General features: G+C 33.2%; 5 protein-coding genes and 2 long non-coding RNA genes across 7 annotated transcripts; 2 read left to right on the top strand and 5 right to left on the bottom strand.

Annotated features, from left to right (window-relative positions):
- The first annotated feature begins 12 nt into the window (after nucleotides 1-12).
- Nucleotides 13-5,251, top strand: SMC6 (Structural maintenance of chromosomes 6). The gene is made up of 12 exons (XM_076404245.1): nucleotides 13-301; nucleotides 373-568; nucleotides 624-779; nucleotides 830-1,074; nucleotides 1,128-1,582; nucleotides 1,640-1,833; nucleotides 1,909-2,237; nucleotides 2,546-2,856; nucleotides 2,930-3,146; nucleotides 3,514-3,872; nucleotides 3,932-4,406; nucleotides 5,023-5,251. Exons 1-12 carry the CDS (start codon nucleotides 215-217, stop codon nucleotides 5,176-5,178), a joined length of 3,180 nt encoding a protein of 1,059 aa, XP_076260360.1. The 5' UTR covers nucleotides 13-214; the 3' UTR covers nucleotides 5,179-5,251.
- A 43-nt stretch (nucleotides 5,252-5,294) lies between these two features.
- LOC143196511 (uncharacterized) lies at nucleotides 5,295-8,568 on the bottom strand. Its single transcript, XM_076404246.1, has 5 exons — nucleotides 8,123-8,568; nucleotides 7,029-8,037; nucleotides 6,781-6,977; nucleotides 5,702-5,934; nucleotides 5,295-5,646 (listed from the first exon to the last, which is right to left on the bottom strand). Exons 1-5 carry the CDS (start codon nucleotides 8,187-8,189, stop codon nucleotides 5,413-5,415), a joined length of 1,740 nt encoding a protein of 579 aa, XP_076260361.1. The 5' UTR covers nucleotides 8,190-8,568; the 3' UTR covers nucleotides 5,295-5,412.
- Nucleotides 8,569-8,939: 371 nt separating this feature from the next.
- On the bottom strand, nucleotides 8,940-10,387 carry Mtap (Methylthioadenosine phosphorylase). Its single transcript, XM_076404250.1, has 7 exons — nucleotides 10,246-10,387; nucleotides 10,018-10,192; nucleotides 9,827-9,965; nucleotides 9,673-9,775; nucleotides 9,461-9,613; nucleotides 9,194-9,403; nucleotides 8,940-9,138 (listed from the first exon to the last, which is right to left on the bottom strand). The coding sequence occupies exons 1-7, from the start codon at nucleotides 10,258-10,260 to the stop codon at nucleotides 9,100-9,102; spliced, it is 834 nt and encodes a 277-aa protein (XP_076260365.1). The 5' UTR covers nucleotides 10,261-10,387; the 3' UTR covers nucleotides 8,940-9,099.
- A 16-nt stretch (nucleotides 10,388-10,403) lies between these two features.
- Nucleotides 10,404-18,232, top strand: LOC143196515 (uncharacterized). Its single transcript, XM_076404249.1, has 6 exons — nucleotides 10,404-10,886; nucleotides 10,983-11,271; nucleotides 11,325-11,679; nucleotides 14,623-14,764; nucleotides 14,819-15,126; nucleotides 17,243-18,232. Exons 1-6 carry the CDS (start codon nucleotides 10,809-10,811, stop codon nucleotides 17,496-17,498), a joined length of 1,428 nt encoding a protein of 475 aa, XP_076260364.1. The 5' UTR covers nucleotides 10,404-10,808; the 3' UTR covers nucleotides 17,499-18,232.
- LOC143196517 (uncharacterized) lies at nucleotides 15,288-16,009 on the bottom strand. The gene is made up of 3 exons (XR_013005756.1): nucleotides 15,802-16,009; nucleotides 15,516-15,584; nucleotides 15,288-15,445 (listed from the first exon to the last, which is right to left on the bottom strand). It is a non-coding gene; the product is annotated as an uncharacterized LOC143196517 (long non-coding RNA).
- LOC143196518 (uncharacterized) lies at nucleotides 16,111-16,616 on the bottom strand. The gene is made up of 3 exons (XR_013005757.1): nucleotides 16,489-16,616; nucleotides 16,303-16,422; nucleotides 16,111-16,235 (listed from the first exon to the last, which is right to left on the bottom strand). It is a non-coding gene; the product is annotated as an uncharacterized LOC143196518 (long non-coding RNA).
- Nucleotides 18,233-19,099: 867 nt separating the features above from the next.
- LOC143196514 (transcriptional adapter 2b) lies at nucleotides 19,100-23,187 on the bottom strand. The gene is made up of 11 exons (XM_076404248.1): nucleotides 23,049-23,187; nucleotides 22,884-22,990; nucleotides 22,721-22,783; nucleotides 22,528-22,669; nucleotides 22,261-22,472; nucleotides 21,935-22,161; nucleotides 21,650-21,863; nucleotides 19,984-20,039; nucleotides 19,713-19,929; nucleotides 19,596-19,658; nucleotides 19,100-19,541 (listed from the first exon to the last, which is right to left on the bottom strand). Exons 1-11 carry the CDS (start codon nucleotides 23,053-23,055, stop codon nucleotides 19,407-19,409), a joined length of 1,443 nt encoding a protein of 480 aa, XP_076260363.1. The 5' UTR covers nucleotides 23,056-23,187; the 3' UTR covers nucleotides 19,100-19,406.
- Between the last annotated feature and the right edge of the window lie 514 nt (nucleotides 23,188-23,701).

Below are 23,701 nucleotides of genomic sequence, written 5' to 3'. Positions count from 1 at the left end.
GTCTGAAAAGCTAACCAATCGTTGCGCGCGAATTTCTGACACAAAAAATGGCGCCAGATCCTTAACCAATTCGTCAGAGACGTAACGGATAATCGAAATTATCTTTAAAAAGTTAATATATGACACTTAAAACAATGAATTAATTGTTTGCTTGTCAAGACACCCAGTTTTTAATTTAATAAAAGAGTGCTGATATAAGTGTTTAAACACTAACATGGGCTCTAAACGTAAATCAATTTTAAATGATCCCTTAAAATCTTCGAAAAAGCCAAAATTAGATAATGACAGCAAATCATATTTAGTAAGTATTACTGTCAGGCTAATTTGTATCAAAATATTATGTATATATACTGTTATATGTGTTACTTTTAGAGAAGAGCTGGTGTGGTTAATCGGATGGTTCTAAAAAATTTTATGTGTCATTCATTACTTGAAGTTGATTTTAGTACAAACAATAAAAGTTTTGTAATAGGAAATAATGGAAGTGGAAAAAGTGCTATACTAACAGCTCTCATAATTGGTTTGGGTGGCAAAGCTACTTTGACAAATAGGGGCAATAATGTTAAAGGTAAAATGGTACAATAAATGCCAAAATATTATGCTTTAAAGCTATTATTTCATAGAATTTGTAAAAGTAGGCAAAACCTCAGCCAGTATTGAAATAGAACTGTACAATGAAGGTCCTATGGCTTATAAAAATAATCTATATGGTAATACCATAACAATAGTCAGAAATATAACAAGTACTGGTGGCAGTTATAAAATAAAGTCAGCTAGAGGTAAGATTAGGACTTAACTAAATTGATTATTTAATAACAATACATTTTAGGACAAATTATTTCTACACATTCAAAAGAAGTACATAACATTACCAGCAGCTTAAATATTCAAGTGGATAATCCAGTATGTTTGCTTACACAGGATACTTCTAGAAATTTTCTAAGTAGTAAAGATCCAAAAAATAAATTTTCCCTTTTCAAGAAGGCTACTCAACTAGAAACGATTGAATCTGAATTTATTAAAATATCAGCAAACCGAGATGACTGTTGTAAATTATTATCAAAAAAACAAAAGGTATCATTTCAAAAATAATAGCTTATTTTTTCATATATAGTATCATTTATTAGGATTTTTTAAATCTACAAGAAGAAATCAAAAAGTTAAAAGCTACAGTTGATGCTTATCAAAGAATTATGAGCTTGAAAGAAAGAAAATTATTGATACAGAAGGAGTTATTGTGGGCTGAAGTAAAAGAGGCTGAGGATGAACTGGCTCGGGCGCAAGAGAACAGAGATACTGTCATAAAAGAATTTGAAGAACTTCAATTAAAAACTCAGTCAAGATCTCAGGATGTAGAAATTTATGAGGAAGATATCAAATCTAATATGTTACTATATGAAAAGCTTCAGAGAGAACTAGAAAGTGAACAAGAGCGGCAGTTGACAAACAAAGGACAACTTAAGCAAATGCAGAGTATGCTCACTACTAAAAAACTAGAGAAGCAAAGTATTTCGATTCAAATCGAAACCAAAGACAAAAACGTCGAAAATTTAAGAAAACAAATTGCAGAAAACAGTGAGAAGTTAGTCTTTTTAGTAATAAAATGTGTATATTTAAATGAAGTATTGAAAACTTTTAGTATATCCAATGCAGAACAACAGAAACAGCAACGAATGAGGATGTTGGAAGATAATCAAAAAAAGTTAAAGGAATTTGATAGTCACTTGGAAACAGCCCAAAACGATCTGATTCAGGTTAAGAGTGACCTGACAAAGAAAAAAGATGATGAGACATCTTTACGAACTGAGTTGGATCTAATCGCTCGTAAAATCTGTAAGTTTAACAACATTATAGTAACTCTATACTAATAAAACTACACTTTATTATACATTAATATAAACATTACAGCTGAAGAAGAGAGTAATTTAGCAGCATTACGCAAAGAATCCGGCAACGTACTTATTTTGTATGGTAGAAATATACCACATACTTTAGCACTTATTGATAAGTATGCCGACCGGTTTACGCATAAACCAAAGGGACCTCTAGGCGCTTACATAAAATTGCGGGACAAGAAATGGGATGTTGCCGTCGAGGGTTATCTGGGACAAAGTATACTTCGCGCATTTACTGTCGATAATCAACGGGACGGCAAGTTATTGCAAGAAATATTTGCGAAAACCATTGAAAAAGGTCAACCCAAGCCTATGATAATAACGTCGAAATTTGTTGAACAGGTTTGTTAGATGGTCAAATAAATAATTTCCAAACTAAGTATTTTAAATCATAAACCCCAAGTCTTTGTCATTTTATAAAAACTGCAATATTTTCTATCCAAGCATACTACAGGTAAAAACATAGTCCAACCAGCTTTTTCTATAAATTCATTCACTCATTTTTACTAGGGACTACTTAAAGACTATTATTAACCATAAAAGTGTATTTCAGTTGAAAAATTCTTCAATATCAGATTTTATAAAATGTCTATTTAATCTTTAAAAAAGTATAATTCAAAACTATTTTACATGAGTTTATTGGCTTTTAGAGACACGACGTACGTAAGAATCTAGTTCGTGCACCCAAAGATTGCATCTCCCTTTACGACGTGCTGAGTATCGATGATCCAGTAGTTGCTAATTGTATCATAGACCAAAAGAGCATAGAAAGCATTCTGCTCGTTCCAAATAACAACAGAGCCATTGAACTAATGTCCAATAGAAGAAATGTACCAGCTCATTGCATTCAATCAATCACCATAAAAGGGGATCGTTACTACCCCGATCCACATTATAAAACATATGCCTCCGAGTACCACACTGCTCGCTTTCTCCAAGTTAATACTGAAGAACGTGCTCAGTACGTTTACTTTCATTGTAACTTTAAAAAAATTATAAATCATATTTTATGAATGAATTTTATAAATTTTCAGGGCAATTCAAGAAAGCATAAGAAGTAGTACGAACAACCAAACAGTGATGTCCAATCAATTGCAAGCTTTAAAAAGAGAGATGAAGCATATGACACAGCGTCAAAATGAACTACAGGAAAAAATTAAAAAAGTAAACATAGTAAAGAACCAAATTCGTACTGTATATGAAGACCTCAGCAATCAGTTAGAACCAGAAACTCAAGACATCGCTAATTTGGTATGGCAATACTATTTTTATGTGCTTATTCAAATAATTTATAACCGCTGCTCCCCTTCCTTAATGTCCTTCGCGAGCTCTCCAGTCTTATTTACATCTACTTTTTTTTCAATGTTGAAATTATTGATTTTTTCAGCCTAACAAGAAACTCTTGAAATAATATTTCCCAATCAACCTTTATACTTTCTGCTAACATTTGGTCTGTTCCAATGATTGTATCATGTACTTTTATAGCCGTTATAAATACTATAAAATTTGTCTTAAAAGATTAAGAGAGCTTGTTAAGTATTAGTAGAGTTCACTGAAAAAGCAAAATTTTACCTGACAAGAAATCTGTATGAAGCAAAAAATCTTTCATATTTTCCAGGAGAAAATATTGCAAGAAGAGCAAAGCAGCATCGCTGCAATGTCTGCCGCAATGGAGAAGACTGATGAGGAAATTGCCAAATTTCAAAGGCAAATCGATGAAGCAAAAGAAGCCTTGATGCAATCCAAAAATTTCTATAAATCGTTAGAAGAACGTGGCAATTCATTTCTAGAAAAAAATGACCATAACCGTGCAAAAATAAGACAAATAAAGAATAAAAGAGAATTCGACGATAAACGCCTCAATGAGTTAAAACTGAAGGTGAAGGAGGCTGAAGCCCTCATTTCCGCAAAGCAAGAAGATGCAAGTAGAAAGACGAAAGAAGCTGCAAATGTATGCGAACGACCTGCCGAGTTAAGGTTGGTTCAATTATTTACTTCTAATGTAATTCAAATATGATTGTTTATATACATTTTAGGCCAGTCAATCATATTTTTATGGAAATACAGGATATGACCAGAAAAATAACACGTATAGAAACAGAGAGCATTAATATTGTGGAAGTAGTCGCTGCCTACCGGAACTTGGTAAACAAAAGCCAGGAGGTATCGATCGTGATGCATAAATTACAGGCGACGGTGAAACATTTGAACGGATGCATGGAACTCCGTCGGAAACATTACAAACTTACGGAAAATTACTTCGTTACGTACATGCAGCACTCGTTTAAAGGTATATTGGCGATACGGCAATTCAAGGGCATGATCGATATCGACGTAGAAAATAAGAAGTTGGATTTGGTAGTAATGCCGCAACAAGGTGCATTAAGTGCTGGCACGACATCCAATTTATCAGGCGGAGAACGTTCTTTCTCCACAGTAGCCTTCCTTTACTCCCTTTGGCAGTGTATGGACTTCCCGTTTTACTTCTTAGATGAATTTGATGTATATATGGTGAGTCTCGCAATTACATTATATAAGCAATTAGCTATTGGGACAACAAAAAGCGATCTTTTTCTAGATGAAAACAATTTTTAATCAATTGCTCAATCAACAATGTCGTATCTTTTAATATTAATCAATCAATTACTCTAGTAACTTCACTATAAAAAAGCAAGAATATTTCTTTGAGCGCGTTGAAATTTATTCAACCTTAAGGAGAATGTAACACTTTTAATCAAATTGTGGATTTGATTTCAACAAATGCAAAAACTAATCTTAAATAAAACTTAAATAAACTTTTTGCTCTATTTAAAGTCATTATATTTGTTAGATATGAAATTTATTGTATTTTTTTATTTTATGTATTTTAATTATTCGTATTTATTTATGTGTAATTATAAAATTATTAAATTTGCAAAAGCAAATTATGTAGTATCCAAAATGTTGCTCATCGATCGTGTCTCCATAAATACTTTTAAATTAATGTATGCCGTCGAATTAATGGTAGATTGAGCGTCTTCAACAAACTAAATTTTAGTTCTTCCAAAATCTACTATAATCTTTATTTGAATTAGATGCCAATACTTTGTAACTGGTGAGTATCAATTTTAATAGTGTTTTCTTGTAGGATAAATTAAACCGAACGAAAGTGATTGACATCCTGCTTCTTTACGCTCGCTCGAAACCAAACCTACAGTTTGTGTTTCTAACTCCGCAAGAAGTATCATTTCTACCGAAGGACGTGACCGTCCTAAAGCTTATGGATCCAGAACGAAACGCGTGACGTACGTCGTACCAAACCACCAAAGTATTTTTATTGTTACCTATTAATATAAATATAGTATTTTGTTTAAAAATTGGTTCCATACAATGAGTACATTACAAATGAAAGAAACCTCCTTCCTATTAAATGCCATGGATAAAATTTATTAATATACATATTACTATTAATTCTTAGGACAAATTAACAGTATGTTATTTTATATTTTTAAAAAGCTACTTTATTGAATATAAAAATTTAAATTTCTGGGAATGCACTGCCGATCATATTTTTACCGCGATAGCGATAGGTGTAGGTTCGAATCACGAACCTATTGCCATCCATTTTAAGCGGGCATGGTTTGTCGGCCCTCAATATGAAACAAGTGGAGTACAGTGCTACCTCGAGTTCCGGACTGGTACCAATAAACATAGAACCCACTGGCTTATCGATATCATTAAAACGAAAATGATATTTTACGATGGCCCCTTTCTGAAATTAAAATTAAGTTGAGTTGGTATTTCACAATGAAGCTACTCTAACTTACTTGGCCTAAATCTATTTTCCTCATATAACCCAGATAGTTGGCGTGTTGTTTCGCCTCCTCCTCGTTAAAGTATAACCAGTTATGCAGACCAGATACCTGCTTGTTTTTTATCTCCGCCAAGAAGACGTGCTCGAAGCCGCTCGATCCAATCCGACCTTGACCGCGTGAATACATGTTAAACCAAATTACCTTGAGTAAATCCCTGAACTCGCGAGGATCTCGTCCTACTTTACCTGAAAATAAAACGTGATTTATTTGCTTAAATTAATTTTAAGCTTGAACTCATTTCTTTATTCAAATTTTAAAAACTAAAGAAATGTATATTCTACCAGCATAGTTCTTACATAGATACCATCATGGCATAATTGAAACGACTTAACAATAATTAAAATTAGGATGAGATGATATAAAGGATGGATGTAATAGAAGCAAGAAAAAGGAAAACACAAAACTAAAGGGAAAAATACATATATAAACATAAAACAACGGAGAAAGACAAAATAATAAAGCAAAGCCGCTGACTAGCATAACAGGAATAAAATAAGCAAACGGAAGAACCACGATACAGGAAATCATAAATAAAAGCAACTGATAAAGAAACAAACATAGAAAATATATTAAATATGGAAAAAAGCGAATACGTTACAGACAACAAAAAGCAATATGTAGGCTAAACAAATAATAAAAGCATATATAAGTTTTGGGTTTCAAATGTTTGATATGAACTTTACAAACAACATTAAGGAAAACAAAATAAATGACTAAACTGACTGACTTTTTACTTTTTAAATTAAAAAAGATTTCATCAAAACAAAGTAACTTCAAAATAACTCCAAAGACCCAGAGAGGTTTCTTAAAAGCAGTGATAATTTCATGAGACATAAGCCATTCATTCAACATAGTTCCTCAGGAATTGGGCCAATACATAAACGTGACACTAATGAACATTAATTGGCAGAACTCGGAAAATATTTCTTAGGTCCTTTTAAAAACATTTTAACGTAAAAATAAATGTTGAAATGAACTCATGGGTTCTGAAGTTACTTTCTGTAGAGATTGATGATGAAAACAATATTTACCTTTCTGGATGAGGAAACTTCTTGCAAACTGCATAACTGGGGTAGCTAACATAGTATCAAGTAAATTATTTTCTTCGATGCGCTCTTGTGCAGTGTAGATCTCATTCTGATTTGATTCCAAAATATAGTTGTTGTACAAAAGCATCAGTTTCTCGATAGAAGGTATTTGATAAGCAGACGGATCCACTTTTAATAAGCTGAAACAGTTTACTATGAACACTGCATATACGTCAAGTAATACAACTTACGGTAGAGGGGCTTCGTCGTTCATAGACCTAGATGATGTCATGCCCTGCAACTGCAAGGTAACATATCTCATGGCATTGTTTGTGTCTTTCTTGATTAGGGCCTCGGAGAATTGTCTCAATTCGTCATCGGTCGTATCGGATGTGTCCGGAGCCTTTTCATCGACCTGTTGATTGCCGCCAAAATCGCCCAACCCTGCGGAAAGTGCATTTGTGTCGTCTCCGTGTACCGTGTTTTTAGGTGTAGTAGGGTTTTTAGGTACAACAGGTGGTGACACTGATGCTTTACCACCAACCGCACTAGCATAAGAGCCAGGCTTACTGCTAATTGGAGGTAAACTCGACTTTGGAGTAGTGCTTATTGGTTTGGCAATACTTGTACCGAGGCTCCCTGTAACCGCTCCTGCGTAGGACCCCGGTTTACTTGTAGTAGTACCGGGTAAAGATGGCGTTGTACTTTTCTTTCCTCCAAAACCAAACCAACTCAGAAAAGATGATTTAGTAGTAGTACTCGGTGTTTTAGGAGTTGTATTCACTACATTTGGAAGCACTTGAACTGGTCCTCTGTTAAGACCAGTCGAAAAGGCCGGTGCTTTACTACTAGGTGTTATTAATGACTTGGGAGTAGTACTTACAGTCTTATCTACAGGTAGATTCGAGTTTTGACTATTAACCGTCCCTCTAGGAATGTTTTGGGATTGACCAGATGGTTTCAATTGGCTAGGATCCACTGGTTTGGATGGACCATTACCAAGTCCTGCTTGTACGTTGTTAGGTCTATTGTTTCCCCCTAAAATCCCTTGTTCATTTCTTATCCACAAATTGTTTTGTTGTATCCATTTTTTAGGACCCTGAGCGGGGCCATTGTTATTTAAGGGCGGACGTTCTGTCCACCTTTGCCCCAATGCAGGCCAAGCTGTGGTACTCTTGCCTCCACTAACCTCCTGCGGTTTGAGATTGGTCTGATCAACATGCCAAGGATTGGCTTGACCGACATTAGTGACATCACCACCTGATTTATTGTTTACATTAAATTAACTACTAATTACATAAAAACGGAGACCATGCAATTGGATATATTCATTTGTCATACTTACAAAATACATCAACAAATGCAAACGCTAAAATAATAGCAAATAAGCTAGCTATCTGAACAGTAGACATGTTTAATAATCACATCACTTACTGCGAGTAAAATCGCAATATTTTTTAAATTAACACAACAAAGAAAGATAATTTTTCTTAGAAACATCAAACGAGTTGGCTAATTATCATATTGGGATACTTTTTATCGCATATTCTACTTTCATAGCTTGAACTTTCTCTGAGAAACAACGATAATTTACAAACGCTCATCACACAATTTCGAAAATAACCACAAAGAAAAATAAACTAAATATATCAATGTCTTATCTCTCGTAATCTTTCCTTTTCTCACCAATACGTTAAAATATATCCGAATGATTATTGCAAATTTAAGGTTACAGTATTTGATCATGATCATAAAGTCGATTAATAGCACCGTAGTTTTCGAGTTAAGGATTTAAGGTCATCAACGTTTTTATTTTTTAAATTAAGACATGATGCGGCCATAAGGCTTATTTTTCTTTCTAATATTACTAATTTATAACTGGCAATTCAAATAAAAAATTAAAGCCTTGTCATAATGCTAAAAAAAGCCAACCTTGTTTTTTCATGATAAAAATTTACTACTTTAAAATTTGTTTGGGCTAACTATTAAGTAAAAAACCAATTGAAAATTATATTGAAGCATACTGCATAGCCTTGTAATTCCAAGGTGTAAGATGAAAACTGACGTAAAAGATATCAACTGATTATTACTAATTAATTATTTATGTAATTAGTTTACTATCTAAAATAAAAATCCTTATCAATGTAAGTCAAACAATAATAGAATTGTTATCTTATATTTGATAGCACTTATAACAGTTTTAATTCAAAGTTTTACATTATAATGTTGGTTTCATAATACATATTCATTAAGTAAGTTTAACAAAAAATAAATGCTGTATATTACATATAAAGAAACAGTAATAGTTATACTGATAAGTGTTCATTGATTTGGTGCTATAACACTGCCTTCTGCTAATTCCTACAAATTAAATTCCAGTAGGGATAACATTTGAGAATAAAATAATTCAACATACCTTAGTATTACGAATTGTCTCATCCCAATTTTCTTTAGCCATTTGGGGAACTAATGCCAATAATAATGATATTACCTTCTTTACATTTTGTTGGAATATCTGCAGAACATATTTATGTGATACCTTTTCGCCACTCTCACGCCAACAATCATAGTCAGTAGCCATTCCAATTATTGCATAGCATAAACCAGCTTCTTTTGCAAGAACAATCTATAAAAATGTTATGAATGGTGTGAATACAATAAAGTTATTAACAAGATGTATTACTTCAGGTACTGTAGTCATTCCTATCAAATGTGCTCCCCAGCTTCTGTACACATTACTTTCAGCTTTGCTGGAGAAACGCGGTCCTTCAATTACAACAATAGTTCCTCCATCCCTCACCTTTAAATCTATAGTCTTAGCAGTTTCTAAAATGACCTGAAAGTTGTACATTTACTATTTTAAACTAATAAAATTAGATATTTTTAAAATCTAACCCTTCTTGTGTGTTCACAAAGAGCTGGTTCCATTGGCATGTGACATATTCCCTCTGGATGACCTTGTTCCCCATCAAAAAATGTTTGCTTACGGCTAATTGTCCTGTAATAATACTTGCATTAGCAGTAATGTTTTAATATCTTTTTGTTGTACCTATCAATAAAATTGTCTATAATAACCAATGTTCCTGGTGAAATATCTTCCTGAAGAGACCCACAAGCATTTGATGCTATAATATGGGTAACTCCTTCTTCTTTAAGTGCCCAAATGTTAGCCCTATAATTGACATTACCTTCCAAAACAATTTAAAAAAATCACATACTACTTGCATCAAAAATACTCACTTGGCATAATATCATGTTTTCTTCCATGTCTGGCCAATAGAACACATGGGACACCCTCAATTTCACCTAACACTAAAACATCGGAAGGATTTCCATATGGAGTGGAAACTTGTTTTTCAGTTCTATTCTTTAAGATATCTGGATTATCGAGACCCGAACCGCCAATGATTCCAATCTAAATTTATAAAACATTAAATTTACGATCAAACATTGGTATAGATTTATTACTTTTATTTTGAACATTTTTTGATATTTCCTAATATAAGTACTAAAGAGATTTTAATTAAGGAATGTATTATTTTAAAGATTTAGTTTCCCCAATCTAGAGATTTTAAAATTAATCTTATCTACCCGGTAGAATATAAAGGTTATATGTCAATCGATAAAGAATTTTTGGGTAAATACATTTTAAATAAATAAAAATAAAAAAGTGGTTTGTGTAATTAAGTAATTTTTTAAATCTTATCAAATTTGGTTTAAAATATAATAATAGATTTAGTTCCATATTCTCTGTTCTTATTTAGTTTGTGTAATTAAAAAAGGATAACTCCTGTTCTAACGCCCTTTTTTTAACTGTACTAAAATAAGACAGCCTAATACTATCAGTTCAAGTTGAAAAAGGATAGGGCATAGACTCCAATGATTAAGAAACAACAGAATTTGAAGTCCTTTCGCGGGATTTGTTGTGATTGTTAAGGGAGGGGTCAAAGAACCGTCATTTCGCCCTTTGCCCTAAAATTTAACATATCAAAGCAGTATAAAAACATTTATTGAAAGATTGTCCTTAAATAATGAGTGAAAATGTAGTTCGAGGATATTTGGATGTGAAAATATCATCAAAAAGTCGACGGGGATTCACTCCCTGGAGGGTAAGGAATAAAATGTACCCATGTAATTCACTGTAATCGCTCGTACCATTTATATATTAGTAATAATATTTGTAATAAATATATATTTTCTTCTAGGCCTGGCAAAAACAATGGTGTGAAATAAGGCGTTTAGATAGTATTGAAGATGGAATAGAGCTGAAACTGAAATCATCTGAAGATGGTGGTGTTCTAAGCTGTCTGCAAGTACCCAGATCAGCGACATTATGTAGAACAGATTCAAAAACCAAGCAATTTGCTTTTGGCGTTTTTAATTTACAAAAAACTAAGAAACCAATACTTTTTTTATCTGGAAATAGTGAAAGTGACTCACAAGAATGGATGTTCATAATTAGACGGATGCTAAGCATTGCAAATTATATTCCAGGTATAGTAGAATCATTAATAAAAAGGTGACATAATAATGGTTAATATTTTCAGTGGGTGAAACAAATTTTCGAGTATCATTAGTTGATAATAACCATTCTCGTGGTGCTGGGTTACTAGGGCTCCATGGTGTTCTCAATGCTACTTCACAAGAAATTATTGTCAGTGATCCCTGCACAGGAGTATCTAATGCAGGCTGGAGGTGGTACCATTTCCATCAGTTTCATTTCCAAGCAACTTGTGAAGCAAGTGATGATAAAAAAATAGTGGTGATGCATACGAGTAGAGAGTTTCCTGGCGGACCAGGGCAATTGTATTTATACTGTAAAGATGGTCCACGCCTTCTTCATTATTTAATATCAAGAGGGCATAGTGCAAGAATCAGTTCAGGATTACGTTGTTCCAAAAGGTATATATTAATATCATCTGTGTTATTAATTTTATTGTAGAATTATTATGACTCATTATATTGACATTCTCAAGATAAACTTAATAAAGCTTCATTTAATTGACATTAGCATTAATATAGTTAAGAACTTGGGACTTAACTATAATTATGCATTTGTAGGCATGAACTGAAATAATTACAATAGTATATATTTTTTAATATTCTGTAAACATAATTTAATTCTGCTTATATTTCATAGTAACCTAGGCAAGTTGTTTGGTGAAATAAGCTACAATATTCTTTATTATATACACATATTATATCATTTTCGATATTTAAAATTAAGTACCAATTTAAACAATTTATAAGAAGTTATTAAAAGGCTTTTTATAATATTTAAGAAGTATAATTTTGTGATTCTCTTGATTTCCTAAGTGATAGTCGGTCTAAAGTCTAAATTAGCAGCGTCCCTCTATCGCTCGAGATGTTCATCATGTGGCATTACAAGATTTAACCCATCGTTAATACATTTATACTTTTGAAAAGTCCTCGGCCTACCATAGTTAAAAACATTTTTTTGGCAAAATTAGTTTTTTTTTATTCAACATAATTTCCTTCAAGGGTATACTGATTATAGCGACCCTCCAACTTTTCGATACCATTTTTGTAGTACGATTTGTCCTTTGCTTCAAAATATGCCTCAGTTTCGGCAATCACCTCATCATTCGACGAACATTTCTTCCCAGCGAGCATTCTTTTGAGATCTGAGAACAGGAAATAGTTGCTGGTGGTCAGACCTGGAGAATACGGTGGATGAGGAAGCAATTCGAAGTCCAATTCATGGATTTTTGCCATCGTTTTCACTGACTTGTGACACGGTGCATTGTCTTGGTGAAGCAGCATTTTATTTTTTTGTTGATGGTCCTTCCTTTTTCAACGTAGTCAATGAAAATTATTCCATGCGCATCCCAAAATACAGACGTCATAACCTTGCCAGCCGACTGTTGCGTTTTCCCATGCTTTGGAGCGGGTTCATCTTGTGCAGTCCACTCTGATGACTGTCGATTGGACTTCGGAGTGAAATGATGGAACCATGTTTCATCCATTGTCACATATCGACGCAAAAACTCGGGTTTATTACGCTTGATAATCTTCAAATACTGCTCCGAATCATCAACTCGTCGTTGTTTTTGACATTACAGCATACATACAGCTTGACCTTGGCATTTCATTTTCAATTCTCCAGACTTGTTTTTCTTTAAAATTTGTCAATTGGTTATGTTTATTGACACTGTGTTCGATAATGTTTTTACGTTACACATTTATTTTTCCAATGGTTCCTTCACAAAGTGATGGCTATATTTTTCCATATTCTCATTGCTGAAATGTGTTGCATGTAGCTGTACTTCTTTCTCTGTAGGGTTTACTTCGTTTTTCCTGTTCCCTGGTACTTCATCAATCCTTCCATAATTCCTGTAGTTCCCATAATTCCTATATTTTTTGGACTCGTACAATCCTTCGATGATATCCAAATGTTTATCTAATACTCCCTGTATAGTTATTGATTGGGCTTTGGAATCTTTTTCATTCCACTTATTTGTTTCTTGTGCATTTATGCTTTAATATCACTTGAACTGCGATTTTCCTTTTTTATTATTCTGAACTGGTAGTTATTGATTGCTACATATCCGGCCATTTTGTTAGTTATTATATAATTTGTATATAAATATGACATAAAGGACTGCTTGGAGTTAAACAAAAAGATAATTACTCAACAATGAAAAAAAAAACAGAAGCAAGTGTACCGTAGGGCAGTGTTCTGTGTCCTATTCTTTACCTATTCTATACATGTGACATCCCACAAAAATGTTATAGCTATATCTGCTGATAATACTGCGATACTTGCAATTGAAGACTAGCGAAGAAGTAACCTGAAAACCGCAACGCGCAAGTATTAACATAAATAAGTGGAGCCAGACATGTAGAATAAAAGCCAATGAGAGTAAATCAGTACATACTGATTTTATTTACAACCAAACTGTTCATATGTCAATAAATATGAATAATACTATTATCCTTACATAATAAGTTGCTGAAAACAAGCAGATATTAAAACCTATGTGGACCTACGGAATTCAGTTATATTCAGAACTACATCAACATCATACTAGTATTTCAGAATAAAGTGCTGACAATTATTGTGAGTGCACACAGATACTACTGGAACAGTTACTTACACCGAGACCTTCGAAGTCCAACTGTCATAGAGGAAATTAAGAGATTCTCAACAAGACATAAGGAAAGACTATATTCCCGTGTAAACACCGGAAGTTCCGGAACTCTTGGTCACTGCTTAACTAGGACGCAGACTTAAGAGAATCAAACTGTGTGATCTTGTTTAGTGAAGTGTGTTAAATGGCAAAAACACTGAAAAGTGCGACTAACCTTTATTTTATTAGAGACTAAGTAAGGACTAATGGGTCTTTCTAGATAAGTACCTAGTTTTAAGTTGCTATAGAAAAAATTGTAAATTAGTAGGCGACGACTAGTAATAATATATTAATAATATATATATATATATATATATATATATATATATATATATATATATATATATATATATATATATATATATATATATATATATATATATATATATATATATATATATTAGAGAACACGAACTTTACACAACTTTTATATAGTGATTATAACATAATCTTTCTTTTTTCTTATTTAAACTAAAACAACTGGGCCCATAACATTTTTAATTCGAGACAGGACGGAATTAATAGTACCAATTTTAGTTTTATCTATGCTTTTACTTTTGGCTTTGGAATAAGAGATAAACTTTATTATAACGCGAAGACGGCTATTTAACAATATCTGGTATGACTGTGATCTTTTGATCGATACAACAGAAAAATACAGCGATTACGAGATACAAAATAATATTTTTTCCAGGTTTAGTCGAAGCGAAGGAGATTTATGTGGTACTCGATCAAGTGGTGTACCAGATAGCCCTCTGTGTTTTCGAAGTCAGGCGGGCAGTGACGACTCGGGCGTACCAAGCACCGAAGACGCTGATGGCGTCCTGAAGTCTAAAGTTTGTAAAATGTGTAGTTTTCTCAACACACCTTATTTGCTTTTTTTTTCACAGACAGAATCGAACCTGGTCCATCTGGGCATGAGCGTTGTCACTAAAACGCCAGGCGGAAGCGAGACGGAAGATTCATATACGGATCTGCGTGTTCCAGACGGCCGTTTACCTCGAAATGAATCCGGAATCTCACTAGCCTCAGGCATCTACGAAGAGATTCCCGACGAGCCACCAAAAGGTGTTGACGATGTTCGTTTCAATCACGTCTACGAGAACCCCTTGGAGATGATTTTTGACACGAAGTTGGGTAGATTTTTTAAGCCACCCCCCTTACCTCCAAGGACATTCGACAGTTTCACCTTAAACAGGTAATTATTGAGGATAAACATATTTTCTGTAATATAGTCTATCCAAAGTAGCAGTAAACTCACGTCATCTCAATTTATTACGTCAAAACGGTGCAGTTTGTTTATTTTTAGCTTCGATTTATAACAAACATTCTAATATATATAAAACAATGAAACAAGAATGTTATAAAATATAATTTATTTTAATATTACAGTACATCTAATGCAAATATTATCGAAATACACTACATTTAATTATAAACAGCCACAATAGTTTATAGATTAGAGTTATTTTATTCTATTTACAATTAACTCTTTTTAAACCACATATCTCCTGGAACTTTAAACCATCTAATTATTAATTGTATATCCAAGTAATGTATTTGATTTTTGTTAGAGAACATATTTACCTTTTTATGTTTTGTTTTCGTTTCCATTCTGATAATACTGTATTTCTGCTTAGTTTCTTCTATTACTACCTGTGTACATTTTTCGTGATAAAATTAGATTTAATCACGGCATTCTGTCAAATGCATTTGCAAAACAGTATCCATTTTCTTCTTGTACAATTTAACCAAATGCTGATATATATATATTCTGAACAATTACACACATATCTATGCACACAAATCTTTAACACTCTACAGTGCGATTTTCTACATTTACTACATTATCCTGTTTTAATTATATACTCACCTTAGTTGTTTCTACTCTCAGCACTCTGTCTTGGTTTGTCAGCATTGAACCATAATCCCACATCCAGAAAGTTTCATTCACTCACTGTCACATTATGAGCCTCTATTCAAGTCAATAACTAAGCTGTTAATTTCCAATCTAATACTAGTTCATGATTCCACCATTTGTCACTGCCGTCTTCTGTGTGTCTGATGAAGTTCATCCAAACTGAAGGGTGTTATTGTAGAAAGTGTATTGCTTTCCACATATCCAAATAGTTCTTGCCTGTATGCGTTTCTTGACCTGCATATCTACTATAGTAATTCTTTGCCACGTCCCATAACAGTTTGATTTGATTAAATATGCAGTGAAGGAGGCAGACGTCACACTGTTATGTATCTTTTCACATCGTTCACGCATCTCACATCTACTGTGTATCTTTTTCTGGTCTATTTCTAATAAAGTAAATTACATAAAACACTCCTTAAATGTGTTTTCAATTATATTTACAATTTAAAATACTTCATTCTTTAACATGGTATCTTCAAAACTTAATTTATGTTTTGCAAGCCACTCCTTAATTACAGCATTTGCCGACCACTTGTTGGGATCTTTTTGTTTCTAGCTCGAAAAAACATATATCTGCAATGAATTATTAAAAAATATTTTGATTTATAAAACTTAATCAAACACCTTTCTAACTTTTACCTTTTCCATCAGCTTTTGTTTTCGTTACACTCTATTTATTAGCGTCTTGCCAAGGGTGGCATAATCTTTCATATATACCCAATAATAATATACCTAATAATGTCTATACACAAATGATAACTTATATCCCTCAAAGAGCTACATATACCTAAGTTTTCTATGGGTAATTTCCGTACTAACTGTTATCTCTGAAAGAATTATATATATAATAAAAATATTTTCAATAAAAACCTCAGCAGCCTAATAGTTAATAGTATTAATAACTCTCTAATGCATTTTACTGGTAAGACCGGGCCGGACCATTACCTTGTTTCTGTTCGAAGTTATTGATTAGAGACGTAATCTGTCTGACTGACCATTTGTTTGACCTCGACATTTTCAACCAGAGTTAACAAAAATGTTAAGCAGTGATTTGAAATTTATCAAAACGAGCAAAGCGCCAAAACGTTTGCGGGTTTATAACCCCTTATCACTAATGTTTTGAAGAATTTTGCAGACATTTGACATGACAATCGAACGACTTTTACAGGCTGATTCGGTTACATGATCGAACTTATCAGACAGCATTGTATCTCTCTTTAAGTGAAATAAAATGAGAAGGCAAATATTGCCTGGTATTAAAACGAATTTACAAACTGCAATGTGCCATACATTATACATCTTGATGACGTAAGTTCACTGCTACTTTGGATAAACTATAGTTAGTGTGTTTCTAGTGTAATATTAAACTAAAACGATATTTTTATCGATCAAGGCGCAAACAGGCGGAAAGACTATCGCCCATGAAACAGCGATGCAATACTCTCCCCGCTCGGGACTTGGCCAAGATGTCCCAGCTCTTTGGGGGACGCGTGGATCATACAGAAAATGAATACGTCGTCATGAGTCCGGGTAAAGAAAATCAGACCTCTCCAGAGAACGTTTACATGCCGATGGGGTCGCCCAAGGTCATTCTGAGCGAAAGCGTGTACATGAGCATGACAGGCGGGAAGACGACGAATCTGACTTGAACAACCAGAACCAGTAACCATTCAATATTGCTCATGCTATTGATCTCATTTTTGGATGTAGCTTCGTATAGAAATTTTTTTATGTACATATTTGACGAATAATTACATTTTGTGTTACTGAATCGGCAACAGTGACCGGTAGCAAAATGCTTGTCGACCAAACGGTATCATATCCAGATCATATCTACTAGTAATGTCATCAGTAAGAGAGATCACATAATGCAGTGATCACTAGCAATAATACGATCGCATTGAACAATTCACAAGCAATACATTAACGTCGAATTGATTGTGTATAGGATAAGAACAACTTATGTTAATCAGACCCTAACGTTTATTTCTTCTGTTCCTGTTTACTGTCACTCGTTGATGTTGTATAACGATAGAAAATGATTCTGTATTCAAAAATTGCATCAATTTTGTTAATTAACTGAGCCTGTATTCTGTAACCTACAGAACAGAAACAGCAATGGGCAGAATTTCTCTGTATAAAACATATCAAGCTGCTACCATATCACTATCGAATGATCTTAAACCAATGAAGACTGAAAGATCAATTATATCTTACGTATCTTGATAACATGACAAAATGTTACTTCTACAGTATTTATGATCAAAATTACCATGCAGTGTTTGTTGTTTTGTTTTATATTAATGTTGTTTTTTTATGTATTTGCAAGTTTATAATAAACGTTTACCAGCAAAATATTTTGTCTGGTTGTTTTTTGACGAAATCTGGCTGTTTTCTTCAAATATGTTTATATGCTCATGCAATTTTACCCAATTGCATGAAGACAATTAAATTAAGATAATAGTGTTACATGAGGGTGTAACAAAAATATTCCGAAACTAATTGTGAAAATCATGAAGTTCACTGTGTAATTCAAGTACTTTAAAAAAAGCGGAAGATAGCAGGCCTAATTCAATTCAGATATTTCATTGATAGTATTGGACAGTTTTCTGTAAAGTTTATTGAATTGATCTAAGAATCGACTTAATATTTGGCTTCTGCCTGGTAATTACTGCGAATGAAAACCGCTTGAAATGTCTTCAAAACTTGCTTAACAATTTCTGCAATGCGCAGGCGAGTGAAAAGATTCCTTTGTGATGATATTTTTAGTATATAGTGGGTTTTTTTTGTGGTTCAATGTTTGACTTAATTGCATTAATTGAATGAAAGTTTAATAACTCTGTGGCAACACATTTAAAATAAATTTTAATATTTTGTGCTCAGTGAATCGACATTTGTTCTTGCGATCTGTGAAATATGGATTGCTGCTGTGACCTGAGAGATCGTTAATGGTCCTTAGAATGCCTAGACGTTATAATTTGCATATAGTCAGAATCGGAAGTACTTCGAATAAAATAACATAAAATGATTTTCCATTCAGAATTAGTTCTGATGAATTAATCTCTCCTGTAACATCTGTACTGTTAATATCTTTGCTGTACCAGAAATTTGAATCTATAACTTCTGCATATTAAAACAAAATAACCACTGTGTCAATGGTATAACGTGAATGGTTTCTGGCTTAAAAAATGACTTAACCTAAGTTTAACCTCGAATATTTAACGGTTAAGGTCAGCGAAATAAACCGTGACACTTTGTTATTATTTATTTTAGATTGATTTTTAAATGGTTTGGTCTTACAAAAACTAAATGGAAAAAATATCAATTTTGCAATAAAATAATCTAATGCCGAAAGTCCAGACGATCCTATAATAATATCCGTTAAACGTCTAAAGATCTATAAATTGTTCTAGGTAATAATGAGGTACTGTCGACGAAAAACCAGTTTCGCATTAAAAAACAAAACTCAATAATGTTGTGTTCATAAATACAGTCTTGAAATCGGTACGTTACGACGACGATGGGACGCGTGAGTTGGTGAGGCTCACGAGAACGCGTCAGTCCGACGATGATTTGGCCAACATCCCGCACTCGTGCAAAAAACGAATCACCTCCTCCTTTACGTCGACCACTTTCGAATTTGGTTCCTTCTTCGCTATATACTTGTACTTTCCAGGACTCTCTTCACTATCCTGTAAAGAGAGAATGAATGAGAGGAGCTAAATATGAGATACTCTTATACTTACCCGAATTAGAAGAGATTTAAGCGTAACATAAGCGATAGGTTGAAGATTGAGGCATATACACAACTAAAACGAATGATATATGATCAATTTTGAGAGTGCGAATGTTAAATAGCTTACGTCTATTTCTCCAAGGCTTAACATCCGAGCTAATGGTAAATCACACACGTCCACTGTTCCATCGCCGTTAGTTTCCGGTGGTCTCCAAGGAACGATACTTGTAGAAGCACCAGCCGACAAACTCTGCCCACTGCTTGCTCCGCTTTCATATCCCGAATCATTTTTGAAAGGCCAGCCAGTTCTTTCTTCTATCGAACTCGAGCTAGTTTCGAAAATTCTACAAATATATGAAAATTAACTTGTAGGCTTTAATGTACAAAAAATAGTTTACCCATTTTCGTATGAGGGACTAGATCCTGGGGAAACGTTAACCAAGTCACCGTTGTTCTAAAAAAAAAACAGAAATAAGAAAATAAGGAGAACTCGCTGGACTGAAGTAGGCAATACTTCAAACTAAAATTTCAATAGAGTGGGTCATCTGTTAAATTATTGCTTCCCTCAACATCGACCGACCAATGGTTATCAAACTATCAAAGTAGAAGAAAGTGACATCTGTGCTGCGTATGGAAGACAGGTAAAACTGTAATCAAGACTGATATCCACTGTCCAACGTTTATCTTGCTAATGTTTGTGTATGGCTTCGGGACCTGGATATTGTTACACTCTGCTGTAAGGTCTTTCAAATGCGATACTTAAGGCAAACTTTACATATTTCACTCCGGCATCTTATTAGAAATCTAATAATTCGGTTAGGCTCATGAGCAACAAATTCAGAGATGTAGTGGAAGACGCGGCGAATAACCCCGAAAATGAGATTACAGAAAGTAATGTGAAAAATAGGAGACCAACATTGTCCAAGGTAAGAACAGTTGTGACGAGATTTTGTGAAGAACATTTGAAATTTCTACGACTCCAACTGCAACATATTGGTTGGAAAGTAGACTTAGAATGTCCCTGTAATTTGACGATGTTTTTACCCCAACGCTGTTAAAATTTTCATTCTGAATAATGATTTTTCCACTCTAAAATCCAATGCATAATCGGCAATTTCATAACTGTAAATACAGCATAGATGCGCTACATAGGAAATTTTATAAAAACATAATTAATAATAAAAAAAAGAATTAGTGTTTTGCTTTCGCTCGCTTGGAGCTGGGCAGGTTCACCATCTGCATAATATTGCATTCATGACCATAGAGCATGTAAGTTTAATCAATTTTAGGGAAACGTGTTCAACTTTCAATGCAGCCTAAATTGGAGACCAGGGTAGACAGTTAAAAGCAAAACGAAAAACAATAAAAACGACAATCGCATGCTTTCCGTATCTAATACGTTCTTCCATAACCTGGGGATGCGCAAACAACGTCAATACACGTTGATGACACAGTGGGAACGTTAAAATTTCAAAGCATTACAAATAAAACAAAATTAATTGTAAAAAATTATTTATACATCAAAGCATTCATGTTAATTTCAGCGGGATTCATTTATTCCATAAAATATCAAACGAATTAAAATTTACCACAGTGACATGTAACACTAACTCAGACTGTAACAATCTAACTTTTTATATAATCAATTGGCAACTAATCTATATCATCGATACCATCATACCGATCTATGCAACCTTATATACAATATCAGACCACTGTTTTAAATGCCTCAACAGTATATAGTAGATAATAATTAGTCTACTGGAGGAAGATATTGATGTTTTAAATAATTACTTGTGATCGGCAAATACTGTATGGAATACAAAACTTTCTAAGGGTCATAGCATACAGAACATACATCAGTAAAAGAGAATACACTAAACACGCAGGTTGAACGCATCTATAGCAGTACCCTGCATTAACCATTGCCGCGCAATTCAAACACTTCAGCCCTAACATTAACATATGTACATTAGTGTTCCTAACATGTAAACAGCAGGCACTTTAAAAATAAAACATTAAACGGCCCATCATGTATTTTGCGGTTAGTGCATGTATACTCACCATTCTTTTTTGCCGCATCATTTGTTTGTACATGGCCATATATTGCTCATAATAGAGCATCTCATCCTTGGTAAGCAAACCTATACTACGGTAACGTTTCAATTTGAGCAGACGATTACGCAACTCCCTCTCGCGGTACATACTGTCTATAAGACACTCTTTATTTTCAAAACTTAGGAACTGTGAAAACGGCCTCAATCGATGCCTTAATTCCCTATAATAATAATAGGTAATAATCAAAGCCTAATTTTCAAACAGTGAGAAATATAGACATAACTTACTTACCTTTCACCCTTTCTTGCGTAAGTCTCAGGCGAATTCCTATGCAATTTTTCAAAATACTTAGAAACTAATTGGTAATCACAAACTATCCCTTTTCTTCTCTGTCTTTCCCTTAATTTCTTAATGTACATTTCAACTATAGCTAATTTTAAAGCTTTTTCAATACCAGTCTCCTCTGGCCCACCAGACTGTAAATCTGATATTAAAAGTTCTGCTTGTGGATTATATTCCTAAAATTTAATGTGCTAATTATATTTTGAATAGCATTAAAGAACTTTTCAAAAAAAAATATTGTTTTTGCTATTTTTATTTTTGATGTATTATTTTACCCCTTCAAATTCATCCCTGTGTGGCCTGTAACCTAACATTTTTGCTTCCTCTGGTGTAATATCTATGGGGCCCAATCTACCAAAATAAAGTGTTGTAAGAGCATCTTCCCCGTCAATTAAGTCCATATATAATGTCGGTTTTGATAGATTATTCCATGTTACTTTACCAATATTACCATTTAAGTAGCGAGACATATATTCCTCTTTACACTCTAAAAGTGAACAACTTAAAGCTATTGTTAGCTATTAGTACGACTAAAAACAAACCATCAGCTGTCCGAGTTTTTACATGTTCTGCTATTAATTCCCAATTTCCATATGAATATAATTCAGCTGCATTTAGAAGCCTTAAATGCTCTACCCCCGTCCAATACCCTCGGCCCCCAAATAGACTTACAGCGCTAGGATCCTAAGATAATATCATAAACATTAAGAAGTCCAACATAAAAGACTCACATACTTTAATTAAATTATAAGCATGATTATTTTTATGCGGTCCTATCTCAGCACCAAGTGCAAAACACTAAAAAATAAGAAGGATTTAGATTAAATCTTGGATTATTTTATAATCCTATACTACGGCGATTTAATTTAAATCTCCCGCTTCAAAAACGTCAACTCACTTGTAGACAAATATCGAAATTAGGACATTCACAACACTGGACTCTAACATTGTTTATCTCTTCTTGACAATATACGCAGGATATATTGCTAAAATTGTCCGAATAATCTGGAAAAAGGTGTGATTTCATTTTGTTTTGACTCGATTCAAAGCAAAACAATCTTACCAGCCATACTTTTAAGTCAACGCTTTGTAACCTTGACAAACGTCAATATTTGACATCTGCTATCAACAATAAGGTATACGTTCAGTATTTACGCTAAGGTCACAATTAAAATATTTCCTGTTACTTAACTATTTGTAACAAAATGCGGTCTCATTAATAGACTTTGGATTTTTAATCAAGTAATATAAATTGGTAATAATTTGTACAGTAATATATTTATTTTTATATGCATCAATGAATGGATAGATGGCGCTACCAATGGTTCATTAAAGTATCAAATATCCTGTTTTAAAAGGCTTAATCACAAAACCATATTCTCAATATTTTGTGGGCTTAATAAAGCTTCAACGAAGGTTACTTTCAAATATAAAAGAAATATAAGCAACTTATGTTATTCTACGGACTATGATTTAGAAAAATAACAGCTCTAATTTATTTTTAATAAGCTACTCTTTGGGTATTTTGAACTTCTAAGATTTATCTAAAATATTTAAATCAAACATAAACATTCATAAGAAAATATTTTATTTAAAAATCTATATATATATATATATATATATATATATATATATATATATATGTGTACACATTTATATATATAATATATATATAAGGTTCTGGCATTAACTGAATTTTAAAATGTAAATTCAACT

Source organism: Rhynchophorus ferrugineus, unplaced genomic scaffold (genome assembly GCF_030347505.1).
Source record: "Rhynchophorus ferrugineus isolate W39M unplaced genomic scaffold, kcgeb_rfMv2 rfM4, whole genome shotgun sequence".
NCBI classification, from domain to species: Eukaryota; Metazoa; Arthropoda; class Insecta; order Coleoptera; family Curculionidae; genus Rhynchophorus; species Rhynchophorus ferrugineus.
The sequence above is the reverse complement of the archived record's forward strand: the minus strand, read 5'-3'. Positions and strand labels throughout refer to the sequence as shown.

Bases quoted from the DNA above. Each gene is read 5' to 3' on its own strand.
- LOC143196511 (XM_076404246.1), bottom strand. From the start codon at position 8,189: ATGTCTACTGTTCAGATAGCTAGCTTATTTGCTATTATTTTAGCGTTT. The intron at 8,038-8,122 runs GTAAGTATGACA...ACAATAAATCAG, and splicing joins TGCATTTGTTGATGTATTTT to GTGGTGATGTCACTAATGTC. The intron at 5,647-5,701 runs GTAAGTTAGAGT...TTTTAATTTCAG, and splicing joins GGAAAATAGATTTAGGCCAA to AAAGGGGCCATCGTAAAATA.
- SMC6 (XM_076404245.1), top strand. From the start codon at position 215: ATGGGCTCTAAACGTAAATCAATTTTAAATGATCCCTTAAAATCTTCG. The intron at 569-623 runs GTAAAATGGTAC...ATTATTTCATAG, and splicing joins TAGGGGCAATAATGTTAAAG to AATTTGTAAAAGTAGGCAAA. The intron at 780-829 runs GTAAGATTAGGA...AATACATTTTAG, and splicing joins TAAAATAAAGTCAGCTAGAG to GACAAATTATTTCTACACAT.
- Mtap (XM_076404250.1), bottom strand. The intron at 9,966-10,017 runs GTGAGTATTTTT...TTGTTTTGGAAG, and splicing joins AAAACATGATATTATGCCAA to GTAATGTCAATTATAGGGCT. The intron at 9,776-9,826 runs GTACAACAAAAA...GTATTATTACAG, and splicing joins ATAGACAATTTTATTGATAG to GACAATTAGCCGTAAGCAAA.
- LOC143196514 (XM_076404248.1), bottom strand. The intron at 22,162-22,260 runs GTAAAATAATAC...ATTAAATTTTAG, and splicing joins ACAGGGATGAATTTGAAGGG to GAATATAATCCACAAGCAGA. The intron at 19,930-19,983 runs GTAAACTATTTT...ATATATTTGTAG, and splicing joins AGTCCCTCATACGAAAATGG to AATTTTCGAAACTAGCTCGA.
- LOC143196515 (XM_076404249.1), top strand. From the start codon at position 10,809: ATGAGTGAAAATGTAGTTCGAGGATATTTGGATGTGAAAATATCATCA. The intron at 11,272-11,324 runs GTATAGTAGAAT...TAATATTTTCAG, and splicing joins CATTGCAAATTATATTCCAG to TGGGTGAAACAAATTTTCGA. The intron at 11,680-14,622 runs GTATATATTAAT...TATTTTTTCCAG, and splicing joins GGATTACGTTGTTCCAAAAG to GTTTAGTCGAAGCGAAGGAG.